At 44.4% G+C, this 24,435-nt stretch overlaps 1 protein-coding gene across 1 annotated transcript in view; it reads left to right on the top strand.

Annotated features, from left to right (window-relative positions):
- The window catches only part of NRAP (nebulin related anchoring protein), a 75,189-nt gene that overhangs the window by 25,777 nt on the left and 24,977 nt on the right, over positions 1 to 24,435 (top strand). The window contains exons 15-28 of the mRNA XM_031651917.1: positions 4,381 to 4,479; positions 5,402 to 5,506; positions 6,861 to 6,968; positions 7,215 to 7,316; positions 9,012 to 9,209; positions 9,785 to 9,889; positions 12,671 to 12,769; positions 13,888 to 13,992; positions 15,189 to 15,296; positions 16,640 to 16,951; positions 18,127 to 18,231; positions 21,296 to 21,394; positions 23,033 to 23,137; positions 23,905 to 24,012. Coding sequence (XP_031507777.1) covers positions 4,381 to 4,479; positions 5,402 to 5,506; positions 6,861 to 6,968; positions 7,215 to 7,316; positions 9,012 to 9,209; positions 9,785 to 9,889; positions 12,671 to 12,769; positions 13,888 to 13,992; positions 15,189 to 15,296; positions 16,640 to 16,951; positions 18,127 to 18,231; positions 21,296 to 21,394; positions 23,033 to 23,137; positions 23,905 to 24,012 — 1,758 coding nt within the window. The remainder of the gene's footprint in view (positions 1 to 4,380; positions 4,480 to 5,401; positions 5,507 to 6,860; positions 6,969 to 7,214; positions 7,317 to 9,011; positions 9,210 to 9,784; positions 9,890 to 12,670; positions 12,770 to 13,887; positions 13,993 to 15,188; positions 15,297 to 16,639; positions 16,952 to 18,126; positions 18,232 to 21,295; positions 21,395 to 23,032; positions 23,138 to 23,904; positions 24,013 to 24,435) is intronic.

Consider the following 24,435-nt stretch of genomic DNA (forward strand, 5'->3'; position numbering starts at 1 on the left):
GTTGCTGTACCTCCTTTAGCTTACCTTCCTGGTTCTGATGTGAATTTGAGTTTATCACCCATAATGCAGGGATTTTAGTAATCAGGAAGTTTGGGGAATCCATTTACAAGAACAATTGTGGTCTCTCTGTCTGGTCATCTTAAAGGTGGTGAAATAGCCATGAAATTAAATAAGCAAGCATGGGTTCTTAATTTGAGAGCATTCCCTTTAGATAGGTTTTATAAACATTGATAGAATTAAAATGAGACTCTATCTTTAGCAAAGGAAAAAGAAACCCTTCAAAATGTAGATTGAAGCAATGGCCAAGCATTTGTGATGTTGCAAAGATGTGATTAATCATGGAGACTTTTAATTATGTCCCACAGAGTAAAGTAATTGTACTCAGTAACATACTTAATGCAGAATTATCAGGAAAGAATATGCCATTTAAAAACATAGTTTTTGTGACATTTTATCATGCATAATTCTGAATTCTAATAGACTCTATTATGAGATGATAATTTTGCCTTCTGAATTAATGCATTAGGAAGTCACTGTACTCTAATCTAATTAATAGTTGACATTGAAATGACTTTATATTTCCTAATTTTCTCTACACACCCCATGTCCAAAACTCAACATGCAAAAACTTTTCTCCTTGAATCATTAACTAAAAAGCACAAAATTATTATTATTATTCTTTTTTTTGAGATGGAGTTTCACCCTTGTTGCCCAAGCTGGAGTGCAATGGTGCAATCTCAGCTCACAGCAACCTCTGCCTCCCAGGTTCAAACAATTCTCCTGCCTCAGCCTCCTGAATAGCTGGAATTATAGGCATGTGCCACCACGCTCGGTTAATTTTGTATTTTTAGTAGAGACGGGGTTTCTTCATGTTGGTTAGGCTGGTCTCAAACTCCTGACCTCAGGTGATCTGCCCGCCTTGGCCTCCCAAAGTGCTAGGATTACAGGTGTGAGCCACCGCGCCAAGCCTAGTGATGTTTTTTAATCTTCAAATCCAACAAAACTCTCCATGGCCCATTGTCAGGAGCACTTCGTTATTTCTAGGTCCTGTTCTAGAAGTTCACTTGTAAGTCATTTGTTTGTTTCTGGAATGCATTTCCCTATCTAAACAATGCTAACTCTGGCTAACAGGAACCCCTTGCCCATCTGTAAAATAAAAGTAATAGCTCTAAGCACACTAGTTTTGGCAAACCAGGTTTACAGCGTATAGGTATAGCGCCACCTTGCGACGCAGACTCCTGGGATTTGAATCATAGCTCTGATACTTACTGCCTGGATGACCTGGAGCAAGCCACTTTCGGTCTCTGTGCCTCAGTTTCCACACTGTAAGGTAGGGATAATAATAATGCCTAACCATAGGGTGGTGGGAAGGATTAAATGAGTTAACATGTATGATGTACTTGGAATGGTGCTGCATGCATAGTAAGTATCATGTGTTAGTTATAATTATGATGAGCTGGTTGAAATGAGTACAAGACCCAGGGAAGACACGGAGTATACAAGTTAGTAGCCAGTGGTCCCAAAGTGGCTATTAGACCTATTTCTCTTGGGTCACTGGATTTTTTTTGTTTTGTTTTGTTTTGTTTTGAGATGAAGTCTTGCTCTATTGCCCAGGCTACAGTGCAGTGGTGTGATCTCAGCTCACTGCGACCTCTGCCTCCCAGGTTCAAGGGATTCTCCTGCCTCAGCCTCCCAAGTAGCTGGGGTTACAGGCACAATCACCACGCCCAGCTAATTTTTATATTTTTAGTAGAGACAGAGTTTCACCATGTTGGTGAGGCTGGTCTTGAACTCCCTATCTCATAATCCTCCCGCCTCAGCCTCCCAAAGTGCTGGGATTACAGGCATGAGCCACTGCCCCTGGCCCGGGTCACTGGATTTAAAAAATATTGAACTATTTGTTAGCTTTTAAAAATTGCAAGATTTTGCATCACAATATGGATTTCTGGTTTCTTTGGAATAACTGGAAAATCTAGCTTCTGTGTGTCCTATTGGTTGCATGACAACCATCTTCTAGAGCTGGGCAGCAGCTGCCTCCCTCAGCCATAGTCCTCTCGACTCCTTACTTCTGCAACAGTAAGGCCAAGCATTGGGCTTGTACCCAGCTAGTGGTCTATCTGGCTCCTAGAGACATTTGTGACTTTTGGGCTGCAAAGACTCCCTGAGGTGGGCTGTCATCTCAGGGAAGTGGCCATAGGAGGTAGCAGCAGACAGGAGGAAGACAGAAAAGCAAAGACATCAGCCTGTAGTCTAGACAGACAGGAGTTGATAGAACAGTACAAGAGTGGCCAAGGTGTGGGCCCCTGGGGAGGGCAGAGCCAGCTGCCAGAGGAGGCTGGCCAAGGCCATAGGTGAGGTACAGGCAGAGATATCAGTAGATAGTGGTGATGCAGAAAAGGGGTGTTGTTCTCAGACAAAACCCAGGTCTGAAGAATTTGCCACACTGTGTGGGATTCTGGGAGGGGCCTTTGGCCTTAGGCAAGAAAAGAGAGACATGAAGGCTGCGAATGAGGTGTTCAATGGTGATCCTGTCACTTTGAGCCAAGCCAGGGAAGCTCAGCTGGCAAGCAGGCCCAATCTGGAGCCCGTGGGCACAGAGATTCAGATGTCCAGAGGCACTGGGTGAGTTTGTGATCCTGGGAGTGAGGACCCATCTGAGATATCTGTGTGGGCAGGGAATGTCTGAGTTTGCTCACTCTGCAGAGTAGGAACCCCGCAACAGTTTGTTGAAAAAGTAAATGGATGGGCAAGTGGATGAATGAAAGGAACCACGTGAGCCTAAGGGAAGGAGAGCAGGGTTAGGGATGAGTTTACTTCTTCCTCTTTTACCTGGATTTCAGATAACCTTGATTAAATTCTAAAAGAAGGCCAGGTGTGGTGGCTCATGCCTATAATCCCAGCACTTTGGGAGGCTGAGGCGAGAGGATCCCTTGAGGCCAAGAGTTCCAGACCAGCCTGGCCAACATGGGGAAAGCCTGTCTCTAATAAAAATGCAAAAATTAGCCAGGCATAGTAGCACACACCTGTAGTCCCAGCTACCAGGGAGGCTGAGGCACGAGAATCTCCTGAACCCAGGAGGAGGAGGTTGCAGTGAGCTGAGATTGTGCCACTGCACTCCCACCTAGGTGACATAGTGAGACTCTGTCTCAAAATAATAAATAAATAAAAATAAATTGTGAAAGAGGTTATTTGCTACCCACAACCTCTCCCTCTTTTCTGTATCCTAGCTCTACTTCTACCTGCATAGGTTTCTGGGGCTCTCACTCAGCTCACCTTAGCCCCTCACCGCTTATCGCCTACTATCTAGCCTCAAACCTGTTCCTTTACTTCCCTGCCCAAGCTCCCATTCACTCTGCAGTGGATCTTGGTCAGGTGTGTTTGGAGAAAAATAAGATGATTGGATGCATATATTCCTGTGGGCAAATGGCTAATAATTCTTAATACTTGAAAGGGCAATTTGTATTTTCAAAGGGGAAAATTCACTAGTCCTTGATGTCTTGAGGTGGGAACCAGGCAGTCAATGCATCCAACTGCACTGGGGATTCTGCCTCCTCCTCTTTTGAACCTACATCTTCTATGAAAGTGCTAAGCTCAGGGCAATTTCCTTGGGAACTCTGGCAAGGTGGAGGTGAGGGCCAGGCAGGGGCTGGTGTACAGGGTGGGGACATGTTAGGGCCACCTACAAGGAGTCACTGATACTCCATTGCCTCCCACTTAAAGATGCATGTATAACTTGGTTGGACTTTTTGTTCCTCTTTCATTTTACTTTTTTTTTTTCTTTTGACACTTCTTTCTTGGTGAAGTATAAGATGTATACAGAAAAGTATACTATGTGTAGATATATGGCTGGAATTATTTATAAAATGACCTCAGGCATATATTTTCATTGGGAATGAGCCCCAGGCACAGAATTATTGGGACATAGGATATGTGTGTGCCCAAATGCCATACTGTTTTCCAAAGTGGTTGTACCAATCTGCACTTCTGCTAGCACTGTTGTGAGAGTTTTCATAAGTCCTCATCCTTAGCCAGCACTTAGTATTATCAGCAGTTTTAATTTGGCTCTTCAGGTGGTGTGGAGGGGTATCTTGTGGTTTTGGTATGCCTTTCTCTCATTAATAGTGTGGCTGAGCATCTTTCTCTATGTTCACCGGCCACTTAGTTCACCTCTTTTATGAGTTGCCTGTCAGGTGTCTCACTCTCCAAGGTACTGTTTTTCTATCTGTGGGCTTGGAGTGTCTGTCAGTATCCAGTTGGAATATCTGACTCTTTTTCAACATAGTCATTTGAGAATTGCACTTTATTGGGCTTGGGAGAGGGAGCTAAGCAAATCTTCGAGAAAAGAGCAGGTGACATCTTTTTGTGCTGGTTTTTACCTAGGCCAATTATAGGCAGAGCATCAACAAGTTGAAGTACAGTTCAGTGACTGACACGCCACAGATTGTTCAAGCCAAAATCAATGCCCAGCAGCTGAGTCATGTAAGTAACCGTCGCCTGCCCAGCTGGGCGTGGGGGTCTTGGAATTGCTGCTTTGAGGCCTCTGGACATCTGACCTCCAAGGATTTGACTTTCATGAATAGTGACACATGTCTTATTACAGCCAGAAAATGACCCCACTTCTTTTAAACTTTTTATTATGGAAAATTTTGAATGCATGCAAAAGTAGAGAGCATAGCATAATGAATCCCCATGTACCTGTCACCCATCTTCAATAGCAATCGATTCATGGCCACCCTGCTTCATCTATATACCTGTCCAATTCTCCTCTTCCACATTATTTTGAAGCCAATTTCAAGTATTGTATAATGTAATCTGTAAATATTTCAGTATGAATCTCTAAAAGGTAAAAAAGGAAAAACATATTTATATAATTTTAACATATCATATCAAAAATCTAACAATAATTCTTAGTATCACCAATCATCTAAAGTTTAAGTTTAATTTCTGGTCAAGACTGCTTCTCGGATGATGCTGTATTCATCCAACAGGAGTCACATGTCTGGTTGGCTCTTTTGTGTGTGTGATTTAAGATGGCTTTTTGTCATTGTGGGTAGGCATTTGATAATTACCCGGCATATAACAAGATATTCAGCACTGCAGCAAATGTTTTTTTAAAAAGTTCAATATTCTCAAGTGCGTGTAAGGGGAGTTGGTGAAGCAGTCATAGGGAACTCTTTTGCAAACTCACAACTTCGAGTGTGTCTTTGAGTTTCTTTACTTTTCATTTGACACCTTCAGTTCATTAATTTAAAACATTCACAAAAAGTACAGGATGCCTGGTAAAATGGCTTTTCTGGAAACTCCTTCTCAGGTATGGGTCTAAGGGGGAAAGAGCTATGGGTCCCTAAAGTTCTCTTTCTGCCCATATAAAAGCCCTACAGATTTATTTTAAATCCAACAGGTGAATTACCGTGCTGACTATGAGAAAAATAAGTTGAATTACACATTGCCCCAGGATGTTCCTCAGCTGGTGAAGGCCAAAACCAATGCCAAACTCTTCAGTGAGGTAAGACAGCAATGTGGGGAGAAGGTGGAGGGGTTATGGAGCGATGTGAAAAACGAAGATACTGGGATGGTCCAGCAAGTGGAAAGTGTCTATCCCTGAGAAAGGCTCTTCAGAGGCATCCATCAAATTGTAACTTTGAGTTTTGCTGTGTCATGGCATGTGGTAGTTTACTAGTGATAAATTGGTCATAGCCATTTAGTCCCATTATATGAGCATGTGTACAATCTATGTGTGAACACACACACACCCCTACATCCTCATCCTCATCACCCTGGTGAATTGGTGATTTGCTGTGTGGAGGAATTTTAAGTTTTTTTTTGTTTTTTTTTTTTTTTTGAGACGGAGTCTCGCTCTGTCACCCAGGCTGGAGTGCAGTGGTGCGATCTCGGCTCACTGCAAGCTTCACCTCCCAGGTTCATGCCATTCTCTTGCCTCAGCCTCCCAAGTAGCTGGGACTACAGGCACCCGCCACCACTCCTGGCTAATTTTTTGTATTTTTAGTAGAGACAGGGTTTCACTGTGTCAGCCAATATGAAATTTTAAGTTTTAAGAAGATCAATCTGCATCATCAGATTCTCCCTGGAGTCACAAGTAGGCTATGATTTGGCTTCTCATTCTAGATGGAATTTTGGGGGCAGGAGAAGAAAAGAAAAGGAACTAACATTGTTTAAGTGCCTGTTCTACGCTGGGGCAGGCACTGTATATGTGGAATTATCGTAAGTCCCAGCAGGTATTGTAGGGGCACAGTTAGTGGCATGGGCTTTGGTGTCGGAGAGACCTAGGTTCAGATGTTGGCACTGCCATTTTTTAAATTTATGTAACCATAGGTGAGCTCTTTAATCTCACTGAGCCTCACAGGCCTAATGTGAAGATTTGCGGTTAATGAGTAGAAATCATTTAGGAAAAGGCCAATAAACAGTAGTTGTTATTGCCAGGGCAGTGTCAACACCCCACATTTATGTTACACTTCACCACTTTAAGATCTCTTTACGTATACTCTATCCAATTTATTCTCACAGCAATCCTGAGAAAGAGACTGTGATACGCTCTTTGCAAATAGGAGACTGAGGCCCCAAGAGGTCATTGGCCAAGGTCACATGATCAGAAAACAACAGAGCAAGGAGCAATACATGGGTCTTTTCTTTGTCCTGTTCCATTATCACTGGACTGCACAGCTCTACAACGAAGGAATCAATTAACTGTGTTAATAATTACTGTTATCATTTTGATAACGACAGCCGAGACTCTGGTCTGTAAATAGAGGAAAAAACCAACTTTGCTTTAAAAAAATATCTTTGACGTTTGGCAGGAATATGAGTAGCAACTCCTATTCACTTGTGGTTTTGTTTGTCAGGTTAAGTATAGAGAAGGCTGGGAGAAGACAAAGGGGAAAGGATTTGAGATGAAGCTGGATGCCATGTCTCTGCTGGCCGCCAAAGCCTCTGGGGAGCTTGCTAGCAATGTAGGTTTCCTCTCATTAATTCAAGAATGCATAAGAAATGGTTCCAATAAAATGTCAGTGGTCCTGCCGAAAAAAATAATGACTCTTAACATTGTAAACATCGCAATACTTTAATCTTTTTCTGGATTTGTGAAAGATTGGGAGGTGTTTTTTCAGAATTGTTCCCCTTGCACTTGTTAAAACCAGAGCCCCATAGACGGCAAAGCTTCTCTCTCACTCACAGTAGACCTTCTTCTTTCTCTCAAGATTAAATATAAAGAAGAATATGAAAAGACAAAAGGCAAAGCCACGGGTACAGCCGACTCTAGGCTTCTACACTCCCTGCAGATTGCTAAGATGAGCAGTGAGGTAAACTCTTTTTCTAATCCCCAACCCCTCACTTACAGTTGTGTTATTTTAAAAGTTTTTCTTGGGCCTCCTTCACCTGGGACTGTTACGTTTTTATTGACTTCTACCTGCAACTCTTTTCTTTCCTGGCTTATGTAAGAAGTTTGTTTGGTTTATTTATTTTGCCAAAGCATACTGTTTTCTTTAAATGATTGAGGAGGGTGGCCCTAAGGGTGACAGCATCTGCTGATCAAGGTACAAAGGTGTTCAGTTGCATTTATTCATGTCACAAATGTTTGTCAAGTGACTACTATGGGCAAGACACTGTGTGAGACCCTGGGGCTATAAGAATGAGCAGCACATAATAAGTTTCTCCCTAATGGAGCAAAGCATCCTGCTTGTTGTGGCACTGTCCTGGTCCTGTGGTTACAACATATATGGTATTCAAATATTTAGCAAGCCAGGGACTCCCAGGCTGCAGCCAATCAGAATGAAGATGCTTGTAAACAACTGTAATGGCTGGAAAGGAACCTTGGTAAATGTCACTTACCAAAAGGCTTTGGGGAAGGAGAATTCTGCCAGAAGAGACAGACCTGGTTTCTAATCAAGTCTTCCCTGCTGATGCTGAATAGGGAAAAAGACACAAAAGATTGCCTGCTCCAAGCTGTGAGGCCAGCTTACACTGCTGTGATGGTACAGTTGGATGTAATTATCCAATGAGTCATTAAAGAGCCACAGCTTGAATAGAAGAGAGTTGGCATCTGGGTTGCCATTTTGGACATGTCTACAGAACAAACCAAATGAAGTGCATAGTCATGAAGCATAAAGAGGCATTGAGAATTTGGCTTCAGTTTAGACAGAATACATTGATGTTTCATATGTGCAGTTGGAGCAACTGGGGGTCAAAAAGGTTGTATCTTTCCCAAAGCCATATGGTAGTCAGCAGTAGTGGTAGAGGGGTAGTGAATTAGACCCTAGAACTCTTATTATGTGGCACCACACTCCTCCTACTATAGCACACTATCTTTCCCCATCATCACCACCATCATCACCACTATCTCCATCACCTTCACCATCACCATTGTCATCATCACAATGATCAATCACCATCATTGCTGCCATCATCACCATCATCAACTCTACCATCACCACCACCGCTATCACCACCATCATCGTCACCACCAAACCACCGTTGTTATTGGCATGCTGACATTTATCAAGTGTTTGCTATGTGACAGTCCCTGTACTAAGCATCTTTCAGCTATTATTCATTTACTTATCACAACAGTCTCCCAGAGGGAAACGAGTCCTTAGAGAGGTGACATAACTTTCCAGAGGTCACCTTCTGTTAGAGGGCAGATCAGGTTTGAACTCAGGCTTGTCTGGCTCTGCAGCCCAAGCTTCTTTATTCTTTCTCTTAAAGCATCTATGAGAATTGGGAATAGAGTTTTCTCCTGGAGCAGCCGGGTAAAAAGGTTTAGCATTGGCAAGAGACAGTCCTGCCAAAAACAAAGTAGTGTGGAACCTCAGCTCCCTCATGGTGCTGCCTTTCAGAGCCAAGACTTGGGTCAAGCCTTTCTGACAGAAGGGTGGCGGTGCCCAGAGTGCTGATTCTTCTGCTCCCAAAAGCCTGGAAATCTTTCCTGCATTTTCATATCACTCCTGCAAAGGGTGAGCTTCAACTAACAAAACAGTCCTTGTTTTGGTACATTCAAGGTTGAGTATAAGAAAGGCTTTGAAGAGAGTAAGACCCGGTTTCACCTGCCCATGGATATGGTAAACATCAGACATGCTAAGAAGGCCCAAGCTCTTGCCAGTGACCTGGACTACAGGAAGAAACTGCATGAATACACTGTGCTGCCTGAAGATATGAAGACTCAGTGGGCCAAGAAGGCCTATGGGCTCCAGAGCGAGGTGAGCCTGCACATTGCCAGTTCTCTTCATGCATCTCTTGCAGTTGGACATGCTTTCAGAGTGATTCCAAACCTGTGCATGAGTCTCTTACATAACTTGGAAGACTAGGAAGAACTGCAGGAAATGTACTGGGGCCAGAAAGGACAGATAGGGAAGTAGAGATATAGTTGACACAATGGAGACTGGAGGGTGGAGGATCAGGGCTCACAGCTAATGCTTAAGTCAAGATGTATTGGTGATGGGGATGAGTCAAGGAGAAGAAAATGTTGAAAATGATAAATAAATCCTGGAAATTTAGCAGGTTGGCAAAGAAAGGCCGTTGGTCAACAAATATGAGAAACACCTTTTTGCTAAGGTTGCGGTATCTCAGCACCAAGGTAGAGCATGCTACTCTCGTTACAAAGTGGGCCCAGTGGCTGTATCTCCCAAGTGGAGACCTGCCTGATCATAAAGGAGCAGGGAGCAGTTCTTCCAGGAAGGCAAATGCAGGATCAAGATCTTCCTAAGTCTCCCGTCAACTCTGTCCTGTCTCTATCCATGTGCCCAATGAGAGCTTTGTGGTTTTTCTCTTGTAGCTGCAGTACAAGGCCGACCTGGCATGGATGAAGGGAGTTGGGTGGCTGACAGAGGGGAGTCTCAACTTGGAACAAGCCAAGAAGGCCGGACAGCTGGTTAGCGAGGTAACCTGCACTTGGGCCTCTGGCCTCCAGTAGTCCTCAGTCCCTGACTCGCGCAGGGTGATCTTTGCCTCTAATTCCCTTTCTCTACCCCCAGATTTATTCTGGGTGTGATTCAAAGTGGGAGTACTTCATTTCACACCTGTAGTGCATTCTCAGCTAACTTTCCACAGCCTTAAACTTCCTGAGATGGTGTCATTAAAGAAGCCTACCTATTTACTTTGAGTAGCAGTTGCATCCAAAGAATAATTTGGTTTAGAAAGGTGTAATATACAGCACCTGGGAAAACAGCATTTCTTAAGTGAGTAGCATGTGATTCCTTTTGAATCAGAGAGTCCAGTATTTGGAGGATACCGTTCTCGTTATGCCTGTGCCTTAAATTCACTGCAGATTTCAGGCAAGTCATTTAACCTTCCTGATCCTCTTTCCCTCATATAAAAATGAAGAGGTTGGCCTGTAATCCCAGCAATGTAGGAGGCCGAGGTGGGCAGATCACGAGGTGAGGAGATGGAGACCATCCTGGCTAACACGGTGAAACCTCATCTCTACTAAAGACACAAAAAAAATTAGCCAGGTGTGGTAGCATGTGCCTGTAATCCCAGTTACTCAGGAGGCTGAGGCAAGAGAATTGCTTGAACCTGGGAGGCAGAGGTTGCAGTGAACCGAGATTGTGCCACTGCACTCCAGCCTGGGTGACAGATCGAGACTCCATCTCAAAAAATAAAACAAAACAAAATAAAATAAAAATGAAGAGGTTGGATCAGATGCGCTCCCAGATGCCTGCAGCTCTAAGCCCTTGCCTCTCTTTACGCCATAGAAAGCTGGCTCTGGCATCAGGCAGAGGAGGACTTCTGAAGGACATTTCATTTGGAAGTGTCACTATTTCAGGAACTTTGTTTGGAATCTTCAAAGGGGATTCTTGTTTCAGGGCCAAGAAGGCTGAGTCGGCATATCTCTTGCAAATGATAATAATGGTGATAATAATACCTGCCATTTATGGACTGATAATCATTATTGAATCGCCACTTTGGGTGTATTATATACATATTGTTAATGTATAGGTCACCACAGTCCTATGTGATTAGATGGTATGATTATCCTATTAATATTCCCATTTTACAGATGAAGAAAGCGGGATTGAAGTTATTGAAGTTATACTTTTAGTAAGTAGAAGAGCTGGGATCTGTCCCCAGGGTGTTTGATCTGGTGCCCTGGCTCTTGACCATGAGACAGTATTGCATCTCAAAAGCATATCTTGTAATGTACTCTTATATTCCCACTGTACTCACCCTCCTCTGAGACAGACATATTTAGGCTTAGAATGTAGAATGAGGTAGAGAGAAAAGCATAGCCCTTTAGGGCTTTCATTACCTAGCTTGTTGGAGACTAACTAAAATTCAGGTGGAGCAACCAGAGCCCCATCTATCTTGGACAGGGGTGCAGCAGAGGGGAGAGAATGTAGCCAGTTGGTCCTTGAGATTCAGGAATGTCAGTTTCTATCTCACTTCCTGTATTACCTGCTCCTCCAAGGCCAGGAGGATATCATCTCCTTCACCCTTTTTATGTTCCTCTGTGCTCTGTACGGAGTAGATTCTTGGCTGCTCAGGAAGTACTTGTGATTTGACCAATGCATAGTCTGGGATGACCAGGAATTTCCAACAATGGCAGGGCAATATGACTCCCTTCAGTTATGTGGTGAAGGAGTTTTCCCATTCAACACAGTGGAACTAGGGAGGAAAATTAAAAGTCTCTTTGGAATGTTTTCTCTAGAACTTTTTTCCCCTAAAGGCGGAAAAGTTGGAGTTCCCAGTGTTCCAGTCACTATGTTGGGTTCCGGTGGTTGCTACAAGCCTCCTGCTGATGGCATGGGGGATTTTGCTAGAACCAGGCTGTGAGCTCATCTCTGATCTCCCTGCCATGTGAAGCTTTTGCTTCCACACGCTGTCCTCAGCGGCCACCTTTCCCAGCAACTTTGGCAGTTTCAATGGAAAAGCCAGAGGAGCTAATCTTCAGGAAAGACAAGAAGTCCCTGAGCGGGGACAGAATTAGCACATTGAAAATTTACCAATTAATTTGTGGCTGTGAGATGGGGACACTACGAGGACAAGACCTCAATGATCTGGAAAATCAGAAACTGTGAAGGCGAATTCCACCTGACCGCAGGCTTCTGTCTGTGGCTCTGTGTCTCCTTCCTTAAAGCTGCTGCTTCCTGGACAATCATGATAACACCATGGCAATGGCTATGTCCTGACACTGTCCCGGGGACCTGACTCACACGTAAAACATGGTGTTGAAGCCTCTGCTCCACACTAGACTGAAGTAGCTTCTACTGTTGTCCTCATCGTACACTCCAGGCAAGGGTGGCTTAGGTTGGATTGAGTGATGTACCGGAGGTGATGAAGCTGGAAGGATGAACAGGCAAGATTTGAACCTCAGTCTTCATCACTGTAAAGTCCAAGTTTCCTCCACCTCACCCTCCTATGTCAGGTCTATATTTATAAAATGTATACCTCCCCAGGGCACACGGTGAAATACAGGGTTACTGAAGAGGAAAATTACATTTCCCATTCAGTAATAGCAACTAAAACAAGTTCAGTGGATCAGGTGATCTCAGGGCTGTGTGGTTCTGTTCAAGCTGCAGGATCAACTAGAACATTCCTCCCAAGGGAATGCTTGGACCACAGAAAGTGTGTGTGTGTGTGTGTGTGTGCACGCGTGCACATGTGTAGGGCGGTAGGGGTAACCCAGTCCTAATACTGTGGGGTCCCTTTCCTTTGGAAACAGAAAAACTACCGGCAGAGGGTCGATGAGCTGAAGTTCACCAGCGTGACCGACAGCTCCCAGATGGAGCACGCCAAGAAGAGCCAGGAGCTACAGAGTGGGGTGAGTCCTGGGCTGCCCTTTCTCCACCAAGCTGCTGTGTCATGGGCCTGGGATCCTCCAGGGACAACAGCAAGTGCTGCCCAGGCATGATCCAGAAACCAAAGAGCCTTCCCTTTAAATAGGCTGGACCCAGCTTTCCCCAGGCTTCCAGGCCGTTTCTGGAACTGGACACCAGGGGCCTTGCTTCATCCACCACCATCTCCCCCGATTTTATAAGGGATAGATGCAGGGTTGACTTTATTCCTTTTCAGCTTCCAGTATTCTCTAGTTCCCTTTTTCTTCTGTCTCCTATCTCTCGTCAAAGACTCTCTAATTCTGGAGCCTGGAGAGAATTATCTTGGAGGAGGACAACATTTGTGTTTGGGGTGTGAGCAGGTCACACCCACATAAGCTTATTTATGGGGCCAGAACAAAGACACCACACACATTATTTACAGATTAGTTCTGTACACCAAGCAGGACCATAGTTGCCACAGTCTGTCCGGGACCTTCCTAGCGTTCCTTCCTAAAGGTCCAGGTGAGATATACTTGCCAGAAAGGATACTATCAGCATAACTCAGAGTCAGCAGAAAGCCACTGTTTGGAAACTCAAGTTGGGGCTGGAGGGGAAGCAAGGAGAGAAAAAGAAGAATGATAAGTTTGCCATGGAGGAGATGTCCACGCATGCTCACTTTCCTGGTGTCAGTACCCATGAATGGATTAAGGTTGATTATGGAGGGGAAGGAGGCAGAGTATGCTTCTTATTTTTCCCACCTGGGGAGTCTGTACTACTCTGAACCCCGTGGTGGGGTATTTTTATGGCCACAGACAGTGTAAATACCAACATTTGCGGAGGTTGATACCATCCCAAAGGTAAGGTGTGAAAAGAGAAACCTTGGAGGGGTTTTCAGGTTGGCTCCCTGCCACATTTTTCTCCCAGCTCCTCCCCACTGCTTCTCCTTCTCTCATCATCTCTCCTTGACTGTATTCTGTCACTCAGAGTCTGATCTGGTGGGTTTTGTAATGGACTTTCTGTGCAAGTCAGAGAAGTGCCAACCAGACAGAGACACCATGAGGGATGCCACCCTGCCCACCTCGCCCCTGCCACCTGTTCCTGACTCAGTGCTCTCTCTCAACAGGTGGCCTACAAGGCAGGAAATGAGCAGTCTGTCCATCAGTATACCATCAGCAAAGACGAGCCTCTCTTCCTGCGGGCCCGAGCCAATGCTGCAAATCTCAGTGAGGTACAGAGAGAGGGAGTGGGCAGCATGAACTCTGCTCTCCTTTGTGTATAGCCACCTGGTAAACCAAGCCCACCAGCCATGGCATAGTGTCTGCGTCAACTGAGGTTACATACATCTGTTTGTTGTAAAAACAGCTCACCCAGCAGATCTGGCTCCTGATCAGTGTTTTAGGGGGAGAGGAGGACAACTTTCACAGGAGTGGGCTAGTGGAGGACTCCAGCCACTGAATGTATCCTGGGGTTGGATGTAGGGGTTATTCTAGGTGCCAGAGTTGAAACAGCATAATCGTGGTAGAGGGGAGTAAGAGCTCAGTCATTCGCTCCAAATGGTCTGGGTTTGATCCTTGGTTGCCACTTACTAGGTGTGTGACCTTGGGCAAATTCTTCGTTCTCAGGTGTCCCATTGGTAAAATGATGCCAACATTAGTCCCATCGGGTTGTCATGAGGTTTTAGTGAGTCTCTACACATCAAGCACTCAGAGGCAAGTGCACAGTGGTAGCTGTTAGTCATGAAAGTATCCATAGTTCCAACTTTCCTCCTGTCTGTATCTTCTGGGGAAGGTGTTTTCTTCGCTGTCCCTGCTTAGCTCCCAGGTCTTTGGGTTCCTCATCTGAGAAATAGATGGGGAGGAGAATTGGGAGGAGAAGCAGAGGTTAAATTGATTCACATGCAGAAAGGGAAAGGAGCCTTCCAGAAGAAAGATCTTGAAATTTGGAGATAAGAGCAGGAGAGAGAACGGGAGGTGCAAGGAAAAGACCCAGGTGGACTAGAGGCTGGGGGAAGGTGGGAGGAAAGAGAAAGAGGTGCAGCTGGAGCCGCTGCTGGCTGGGTGGGGTGCATGGACGGAGATGGAGAATAAACTTTTCAGAAACGTCACTGTGTTGTGCTATGCTATCCTACCTTTGGCATGTTTTTGAGACTTCCACGAAAACTCCTAGTATTTGTTAAGGCTTCTGGAGTTTAATTTCTGCTTTTTTTTTTTTTTTTTTTTTTATTGAAGCCCTATGTGTTAAGAGGCCTTAAGGCAGGAAGAAGGCCTGGCTGTATTCAGATGACATGATTTCTGTGACTCTCAGAGAAGAATGTAATAATCAATATTGCTTTCCTAGAATGGTCATTAGAGTCTAGAGAAATGCTCTCACATGAGAACGCTTTCACATGAAAACCCCCTCACCTTCTCTCCTAAATCCCCTTAGAAACTGTACAAGAGCAGCTGGGAAAACCAGAAGGCAAAAGGGTTTGAGCTACGTCTTGACTCCTTGACCTTCCTGGCAGCGAAAGCCAAGAGGGACCTGGCTAGTGAGGTGAGTCTGTCCCCAACTTGTAAGAGACTGCAGAATCCTGTGTTTTTATACCTGGGAGATTCTCTGAGTGTCTGGGCAGGTTCTTAATCTCTCTGAACCTCAGGATTCTTATCTATAAAATGGAGATAATAGCCGTAACCTTGCAATGAGATAATCACATCCGTGCCTGTCTATTTAATAACTGCTTGCCACACATTGATTTTCAGTAAGTGATGACTTACTATTTGTAGTAGTAGCAGGAGTAAGAATCCAGATTTCTCACTTTACAGATAAATTGATGTCCAGAGACATTCCATGATTTTCTAAGGACATTGTGGTCTGTTAATGGTTAATACAGGCTCTGGTGTCAGATAGACCTTGTATAAAATCCCACCTCTGTCATCCATTAGCGTTGTTACTTCAGGAAGGTTGTTTAAGCTTTAAAAATCTCAGTTAACTTGCTGGTAAATTGGTAATTGCAAAATAATGACAAGGAAATGGAATGAATTGATGTACATGAAGTATTGTATAGACTAATGCAATCTGTTAGGAGTCGGATGTGAGAAAAGGAGCTTGAGCCAGGATTTAAGTCAAACTCTGCTTCCTTCATCGAGAAAGTCTTGCTTCCAAAAAAGATCAGCTAAACCAAAAACAACTGGCTTGGTGATGTGGTTGGTTTACATTCTGACATAAGCCCTTTATCTTATTCTTAGTTGGTAACATCTCACAAATCAGCACTGGTCTGTGGATGCACTTCAGTTACACAGGCTTGTCCCGTGCTTGGTTCTACCATGGGTTCGATAAGGGGTGGCAGATATTGATACTGTTGTTGTTGCCAGAGCTGAGAGTAGAACATGAATCTACCACTGACTGAAGCAATGATAATGTTGAAAATCATGCCCCACATTGGTGCCTTCTGACAGTTTTCACAACTTTTTCATATTTATTCTTGCTTCGGGTCCTTGTTACTCTCGACCTAGTGTTGTTTTTCAAACCATGTGCTCCTTTTTGCCCCTCATACTTCCCCAAATATATATGTACTCCAGTTATCTTTTAATTTGAGTTCCTTTCATAAGCAGCAATTGTAGTTTGGCTATTCTGTATGTTTTTCATTTCATGGCTACTTTTATTTATAACTCTGAGCTTTCTGGCAGCTGGGGTGAAAAGGGAAATAATGGGTAATAATATTTTCTTTCACCGATGAAAGAAAATATATCAGATGTTCAAAAAAGGCAAACTTTCATTTGACTCTAGTTCTAATAGGATTCTGTCCAATGGCTTTGTCTTGGCTCTCATACATGGAGTCTGAAGCCTAACAATTCCTTTAGGAGAGTCTAATGTATCCCTGCTCTGTTCCTATTTAGGTGAAGTACAAGGAGGATTATGAGAGATCCAGAGGGAAGCTCATTGGGGCAAAAGGTGTACAGGGAGATTCGCAAATGAGCCACTCACTGCAAATGTCCAAGCTGCAGAGTGAACTGGAGTACAAGAAGGGATTCGAGGACACCAAATCCCAATGCCACGTCTCCCTGGACATGGTCCACCTCGTGCATGCCCGCAAAGCTCAGCATTTAGCCACAGACATAGGCTACAAGACGGCGGCACATCACTTCACGGCTTTGCCCACAGACATGAAGATGGAATGGGCCAAGAAGGCTTATGGCTTACAGAGTGATGTAAGCTCTGTGTGAGTGTGTGCACATGTGTGTGTATGTGTGTGTTGTGTGTGTGCTAGTGCAAGTGTTTCCCTAAGCCATTCAACGCAACTATTTATGCTATGGGACACCTGTTTCTGGATCCCTAAGTGGCAACACTTTACTTTGTTAGTGGTTTAACTTTTATTCAAACTAGGCTGATTTTAGATTCTGTACTAACAAACAGAAGAAATCATAGAGTTACTTTTTCCTTCTTGGAATTCTGGCCTGCATATGTTTTCCAGGTTTCTTTTTATTGCCGGGGGGAAGTATCTTTGTGTCACTCCTAGCAGTGGCCTGCTAGGGGAGAGCGTCGCTGATAACTCACCCCGACTTTGGTAGTTCCCATTTTTGGAATGGGTAGGTCGCTAATCTTCAATAACCCTTTCCCCGTCCTCCTGATCCTCGCCTCCCAGTTCTGCTTTCTGTCTTCAGGTGACTCTTGCACAAGAATGGGGGTGAACTGAGAAGGCAGGTCAGCTGCAGTCAGACTATTACACAGGAAGTGTGTGTGTGTGTGTATGTGTGTGTGTGTGTGTATATAGACACACCCTTCCTGGTAGAGCTGTTTCATGATAGATGATGATATGCTAGTTTTAGAGAAGTGTCCATTTAAATGACTTTCCATTAAAACTACTCATTCAATGGAAACTAAAGAAATGAGAAGAAATACGCCCTGCCCCCCCCCCACCGAGGTGGCCAGGAAGGAATTGGCACTGTGGGAAGCCTCCGCTGTCTTGTGAAATTCCCTCAAATAGCGCCCACCTGGGTTCTGTTGTGAATTCTCATTTTCTTGTCCCCCGTGTGTCATTTTAAACAAGAAAACTGGTAATGCAGACAATGAGGACGTGCTTCTTTCCGAGTTGACTCGTCCGTAATGAGGGGCAAGGTTGGTTTGGCCCCTCCTGCGCCACCCCCAGTAGTGTTGGGTGGGGCCTAAAGCCACTGTCCCAAGGGATGCCTCCAATTAAAGGGGAAATTAATTGACTTTTGGGAGCCCTACCTGTGACTGTGCAGAAATGCGTAAGACAAAAGTGGCATCTAATTTGACTCAGCTGGCACCAAGGCTGCGTCGGGAGCCGCTAATAGCCCTTTAAATGTCTGTGCACCAACAATGGCCTGCTTTTTTTTTTTTTTTTTTCTTTCTCCTTTGTCAGAACCAATACAGGGCAGATGTGAAGTGGATGAAAGGCACGGGCTGGGTCGCCACCGGGTCATTAAATGTGGAGCAGGCGAAGAAGGCAGGAGAACTCATTAGCGAGGTGAGATTTCCTGACAGCCTGTAACGGGCCTGGCTGCATTAGGCGTGTGGCGTCTCTGTATAAAATTAAAATAATTTCCACTCAAAAGGCAAAGAAAAAGGCAAAGCCACATGAAAGACCTCAAAACCCAGACTAGGGCTGGTAATTAGAGGGAAACCACATATGAAACACACACCAGTAGGGGCCCTGGCAAAAACAAAGTGGGTGACAAATGATATTATGAATAATAATGACAATCAAACAGAGCTCAATTGCTACCCACCAACTTACCTTTTTAATGAAGCAACACAGGAGAGATGATGAAAAGATACATTTATTGCACCCAAAAAGCCCTCTGGTGACTTTAGGCACATTTTCTTCCTCTCCCTTTCTGCCACAGAGTCAACAGTTTTTGAATATTCACATGGTGGTCACCATGTGACATGGTTCTTTCTTGAGGGAGGGTCTCACTTCAGTTTACTCAGTTCTGCCTACTTATAGCCACCTTGACTGGAACCTACAGCATCACTGCTTGCAAAAAGTTGTTTCTTCATATTTCATGATGGTGTCATTGAGCAGCTCTTTCTGAGTTTTTCAACCTCGGCGCTATTGACATTTTGATTTTTCTTTGTTGTGGGGTTATCCTGTGCCCTGCAAGATGTTTAGCAGGACGTCCTACAAGGATGCCAGTAGTGCCCTCTGTGGCAACCAAAAATGGATCAAGATATTGCTGAATGCCCCCCAGGGAGCAGAATTGTCCCTGTTGGAGCGGCACAGGACGAAGCTCCCAGGAGGCTGGACACCATCAGACCATTCACACCCATGCTCTTTATGTTTGCTTGTGGGGAGACTTGATCAGAAGACAAGTGAGCATTTGCCTAGTTGTCTTCAGAGTAACCTGGTCTTTCTAGACTTTTCTGGGAGGGAAGGGGACCATAATGGCCATAGTCCCACAGGATGTTAGCTTTGGCAATGAGCCTCCTGGAATTTTTTTTTTTTTTTTTTTTTTGAGGAGAAGGCTTTCTTTCTGAACCTATAGTTAAAATAGAAAGACACCCTTGTTGGTTTTTCAAACACACCCGTCCAGCATTAGTATTTTCCCATGGAACGTCATTCTCACTACCTGGCACACTGTAGAGTTGACTTCAAAAAGTGGCTTTATACTGATTGGCCTGATTTTTAGAGACCTTGGTCAACACTCAAGGCTCAGAAGACCCTGGGAACTCCATGGGAATAGCACTGCTCTAATTTGTTCATTCTAGTTCAGGAGAGGCCCTCTGGGAGGATGAATGTGAAGAACTTGTAGGAATAAACATTTAGGTTTGAAGATTCATGATCCCAAACTCTCAATATTGGGCTCACTCACAAAAGAAAATGAAGACTAAAGACGATATTTGCATAATTTAGACTTCAAGATGATTTCCTTCATGTGTCCAAATCTGGCAGCCAAGGGATCTTCAGGGGACCATGTATCCCACAGCTGTTAGTCGCCTCATTGTGCATACTTTCTCAACAAATTTGCTTATCCTCTTTGATGGGCTTGTCGCATGCTAGTCCTCAAACTTTAATAAGTAAAGCAAGATATCTTTCAGCAACTTTCCCCCCCATCTCATGTCAGGCTGTCACATTTACAAGTTAGTGTCGAATTGGGCCACCTTGTTCTTCTTCTTCTTCTTCTTTTTTTTTTTGAGACGAGTCTTGTTCTGTTAACCAAGCTGGAGTGCAGTGGAGACCTTGGCTCACTGCAACCTCCGCCTCCTGGGTTCAGGCGATTCTCCTGCCTCAGCCTCTTGAGTAGCTGAGATTACAGGCACCCACCACCACACCCAGCTAATTCTTATATTTTTAGTAGAGACGGGGTTTCACCATGTTGCCCAGGTTGGTCTCGAACTCCTGATTTCAAGTGATTCACCCTCCTCAGCCTCCCAAAGTGCTGGAATTACAGGCATGAGCCACTGTGTCCAGCCTGGGCCACCTCCTTAACTTCCAGAGAGAATGCCTGGCACTGTTGAAAGAGTCATAAATTCTCACGCACACCTACGCTCCAAAGCAGAGGTCAGAAAGCCTTTTCTGTGAAGGACCAGATAGTAAACAGTTTTGGCTTTGTAGGTCATATGGCCTCTGTCACAACTAGCTGGAAAATGGCCGTAGGCAACATGTAAGTGAATAAGCGTGGCCATGTTCCAATAAAACTTTATTTACAGAAACAGGTGGTGAGCTCGATTTAGCTGTCTATTGATCTGTGTCGTCTTAAGACAACCCAATATACAAAAATCCAACCAGATAAAGGAGAGTGTGTTTAAGACAATTATTCTGTTTTGGAAAGCATAAACTCTGTGATCTCATTAAAGTCATAATGGTTTCAGTCTCCTAGAAAAGTACTTTGATTTTTAAAAAAGAAATTAATTTAAACAGATTTTCAGAATACTTCAAAATTGGGTATCTAGGTCTTTGCCAGCATTTTTGTGATTTTTTTTTGTTTGTTTTTTTGCTTCAGTGTCCTTCAAACTATGTGACGACTCCTTTCAATAATGGCATCCTTTTTCTTGTTACTGTAATATTTTGAAGAATTATTTCCTATGTTAACTGAACTAGGCTCTAACGTGACTGGACGGCATACACTCGCGGGCTGCTAAATGTGAGGGTTTTGACTGCGATAATGTCTGCCGGTGTTTTTTTGTGGAAGGAAAATAGAAAGCTTAAATGGATAAATGTAGCTCTGAATGCTCTTTCTTGCTTAGAAGACCCAAACTAAGATATGTAAACAACTGAGACAAAGTATTTGAAGCCTATAAAAAGAATCCTTTTCTAAGTGTGTATCCTACAGTCTTTTACTAGTATAATCTAATTTGGAGATGTTTTCTTTGCACCAGGTAGAAATACTTTAATGTTAATTGACATGAGGTTATTCTTAAATTGAAACAAATATTAACCTGAAGGCACCTAGGATATAAAGATGGAGGAAGCAGAATAATAATTATGTTCACAAATTCACTCTAATCTCAAGCAACCTATGATTTTCTCTTTCAAATGGCATGAAAGAGCAGCACAAAATTCACAGCTTTGATCTTTTTCTGCTCAACAGAAGAAGTACCGTCAGCATCCAGATGCTTTGAAGTTTACCAGTATTAAAGACACTCCGGAGATGGTCCAGGCCAGAATTAGTTATACCCAAGCAGTGGATGTAAGTGATAATGTATATACATTATGACTCTAAGAGTGGGCTCTTCTTTCAACACTGCGATTGAAGCGGAGGGGTTCTTGGGTTTTCTCCTTCTGTTGTCCTAAGGATGAAGGCGCTCCCTGTCCTTTGCAGAGGCTCCCTTAGCGGGGGTGCTTCCTCATTAGGATGCAAATGGGAGTGTTACTGCACTTAGAATGCCAAGTGGGGCTCCACCACCCCACTGCCCCAAGATGCTCGCCCTCCTTCCCATTTGCATGTCTCACCAATTTATTCGTGGTGAGGCCGTTTTCCCTTCTCCTTTGCTCTGAAAGTGTTGTTTTCAGAACTGGGTGAAATTCTTGGTAATTGGAATCCTGACGCTGTGCTTAGAGCTCTTTAGGACCCAAGGCCAGCAATTGTTGCTCTATGAATTTTCCAGAGACTTTGAACATGATTTGGGTCTGATTTATATACATTAGACTAACTTTCAAGCCATTTCCCCATACTCCTTTAGGATGTGAAACCAAGATTTGACCCTTTTCCCTCTGTGGGAAAGGTTGGCTGGGGTGCAGGGTTGCAGGGTCGGCTGGAGACTAAAGTGAACGATGAGGTCCTGAAAAAAATCACTTTATGATGTAGATTAACCCTGTTTGGCTGATTCTACTAAGAGAAACCCATGGATCTTTGTGCAGGGCAAATCTGGCTTTTAAATACCTTTAAACCATTCAACTTTCCATGAGGAAAATTTACAAACCTTGAGGGTATAGGTTTCAAAATTCTCTTCCTTGTTTCCCAATTGAGCAAATGATTCTGGCTCCGCTTTATTTGACAGGCATTCTGAAACAGCCTGAGTGCCTGTCAGAATCTGGGATGGGATGATTTACAAGCTTATGGATTTAGGAATTTATAACTTCTTCATAATCAGCCCATCAGAATCAAACTGATTTCTGAGAAACACAGATGGTCAAACAAGAACTTCTGTATGAAGAAAAACAATACCTGTTTCTTCCTTACCCTAGCCAACTCTAGGGGGCACTGCTGTGATACGTAGAAACTTGGACACATCTGATAAGATTTGGGATGGAAAAGCCCTGTTTGGAAACTTTCTGTGGTGGCCGATGCCAACTGCGTGTGTCATTATTAACTACCAGGACATCTGAAGCTTGGGTCAGAGCTCTGGGAGAACGGAGTCCCAGACCCACCCAGGAGTCATGTCTTAGGGGAAGAATATTTGAGATGGAGGATCGGAGGAGGATTGAGATAGGGAGGAGAAAACCTCACCTGTACAAGAGCCATCTTCTTTCTCACCTTCTGTATCTTGATGCCCTCTCATAGCTGATAGTTAATCACCAAATTATTACTAGGCGTTAAGTAAACCTCGTTTTCTCATTTGACACCCATCGTAGCAGTTTACTGTGAGTGGGGCATTCACTGAGGGGAATGCTTCAGCTTGTCATGTTCTGAGCTAGGAAGCAGAGCTTGGAAATGACACGCATGCCACCATGCTAACTGTAAAATCTGGGTGGAGGCAGGGTGCCCGAGATCATGTCTTTATGAGGAGGTGGCAGCTACTGCAGCTTGGTCTCTTGGAGCGTCACCTGGCTTGTGGCTGCGTGGAATGGGCTCTAGGTTTCATGCAAAACCTCCCTCCATCCACAGAGATTATACAGGGAACAAGGAGAAAACATAAAGCATCATTACACACCAACTGCTGACCTCCCTGAAGTCCTGCTGGCCAAGCTGAATGCCATGAATATCAGTGAGGTGAGTCTGACCCAAGAGGCCCGCGTTTTAATGACAGGAGAGCAGGGCTAGTCATGGGCAGGCACACAATGCCCTGTGCTCAGAAGCCCCTGAGCTAGTTTCATGTTCTGCCATCACCACCTTGAAATATGTGACATTTCTGAACAAGGGACTCCACATTTTCATCTGCATTGGGCCCTGCACACCACATAGCTGGTCCTGCAGAAGAGTCCCGCTCATTTGAAAGAATGATCTGGGAAAATTCTCTGCCTAGTTCAAAGAGCATTGGTTTGGAGGAGCTGGAAAGTGGGAACATCAGAATATAGCTGAGTATATCCAGTGGCTATACCAAGGGAAGACCTGGGGCTTAACTCCTCCTCTCCACAATCTGTCAGCCCCCCTGCCCACCATTTCTGTTCTTTGATAGAGATGTCTGACTTTTCTTTATCTGACATAAAGCACTATGCATATGCAATCTTGTGCCTCCTTCTTCCAATCAAATTGCTGCTTAGAAAAATCTGTGTCTGTTTGACTCTAAAGCCTTTGCTTCCCCTCCCCTCTATGCCTCAACCTGTCCCCACTCAACCGCATCCCCTGCCCACCTCCAATGGTGGGCACGAGGCAGGATCCAACTCATGTGGGTTTAGCTAAGCCACCATGATCTCTAATTCCAACTGGCCAGGGAGGGAGGGGACCCACCACCAACCAGATTCCCAGTTTGGTAAGCCAGAGTTTAGGAAACCACCAGGTCGCTTAAAGGTCTTTCCCTGTGCACATCTTCCCGACAGACGCGTTATAAGGAATCCTGGAGCAAACTTCGAGACGGTGGCTATAAACTGAGGTTGGATGCCCTTCCATTCCAAGCAGCAAAGGCTTCTGGTGAAATCATAAGTGATGTAAGCATTCACCCCATTCCTGTGACAATGTTCAACACTAACCGGTTTTCACTCCTTTTGCCCCTAACCCCTGCCTTCTTTTGCCTGTAGATAATTCCCTGTCCTCCCTGAACTGACTGTGTCAGGGCAATCAGGGAATGACCAATGAGAAAGAACATATCTTGCAACAAAAAATTCCCCAGCCTGGGATACAAAGCCAAATGCTGGACTGTAAACATAGACCCTGGGCAGATGAAATGCACCCTTCACCAAGGTGTTCATAAAGAGAGTCCACGTGAAGAGATGGCTAACAATGCACCCACCTTCCTCCAGCGCGGGGCCGCCCACGTGCTAATGCGTCCTGCCATTTCACAGCCGAGCCCTTTAGTCATTGGGAGTCTTGCATATGAAAGAATAGCCCTTTTGACGACTCCCGCGCATTTT

This window comes from Papio anubis, chromosome 11, assembly GCF_008728515.1.
Source record: "Papio anubis isolate 15944 chromosome 11, Panubis1.0, whole genome shotgun sequence".
Lineage (NCBI taxonomy): Eukaryota > Metazoa > Chordata > Mammalia > Primates > Cercopithecidae > Papio > Papio anubis.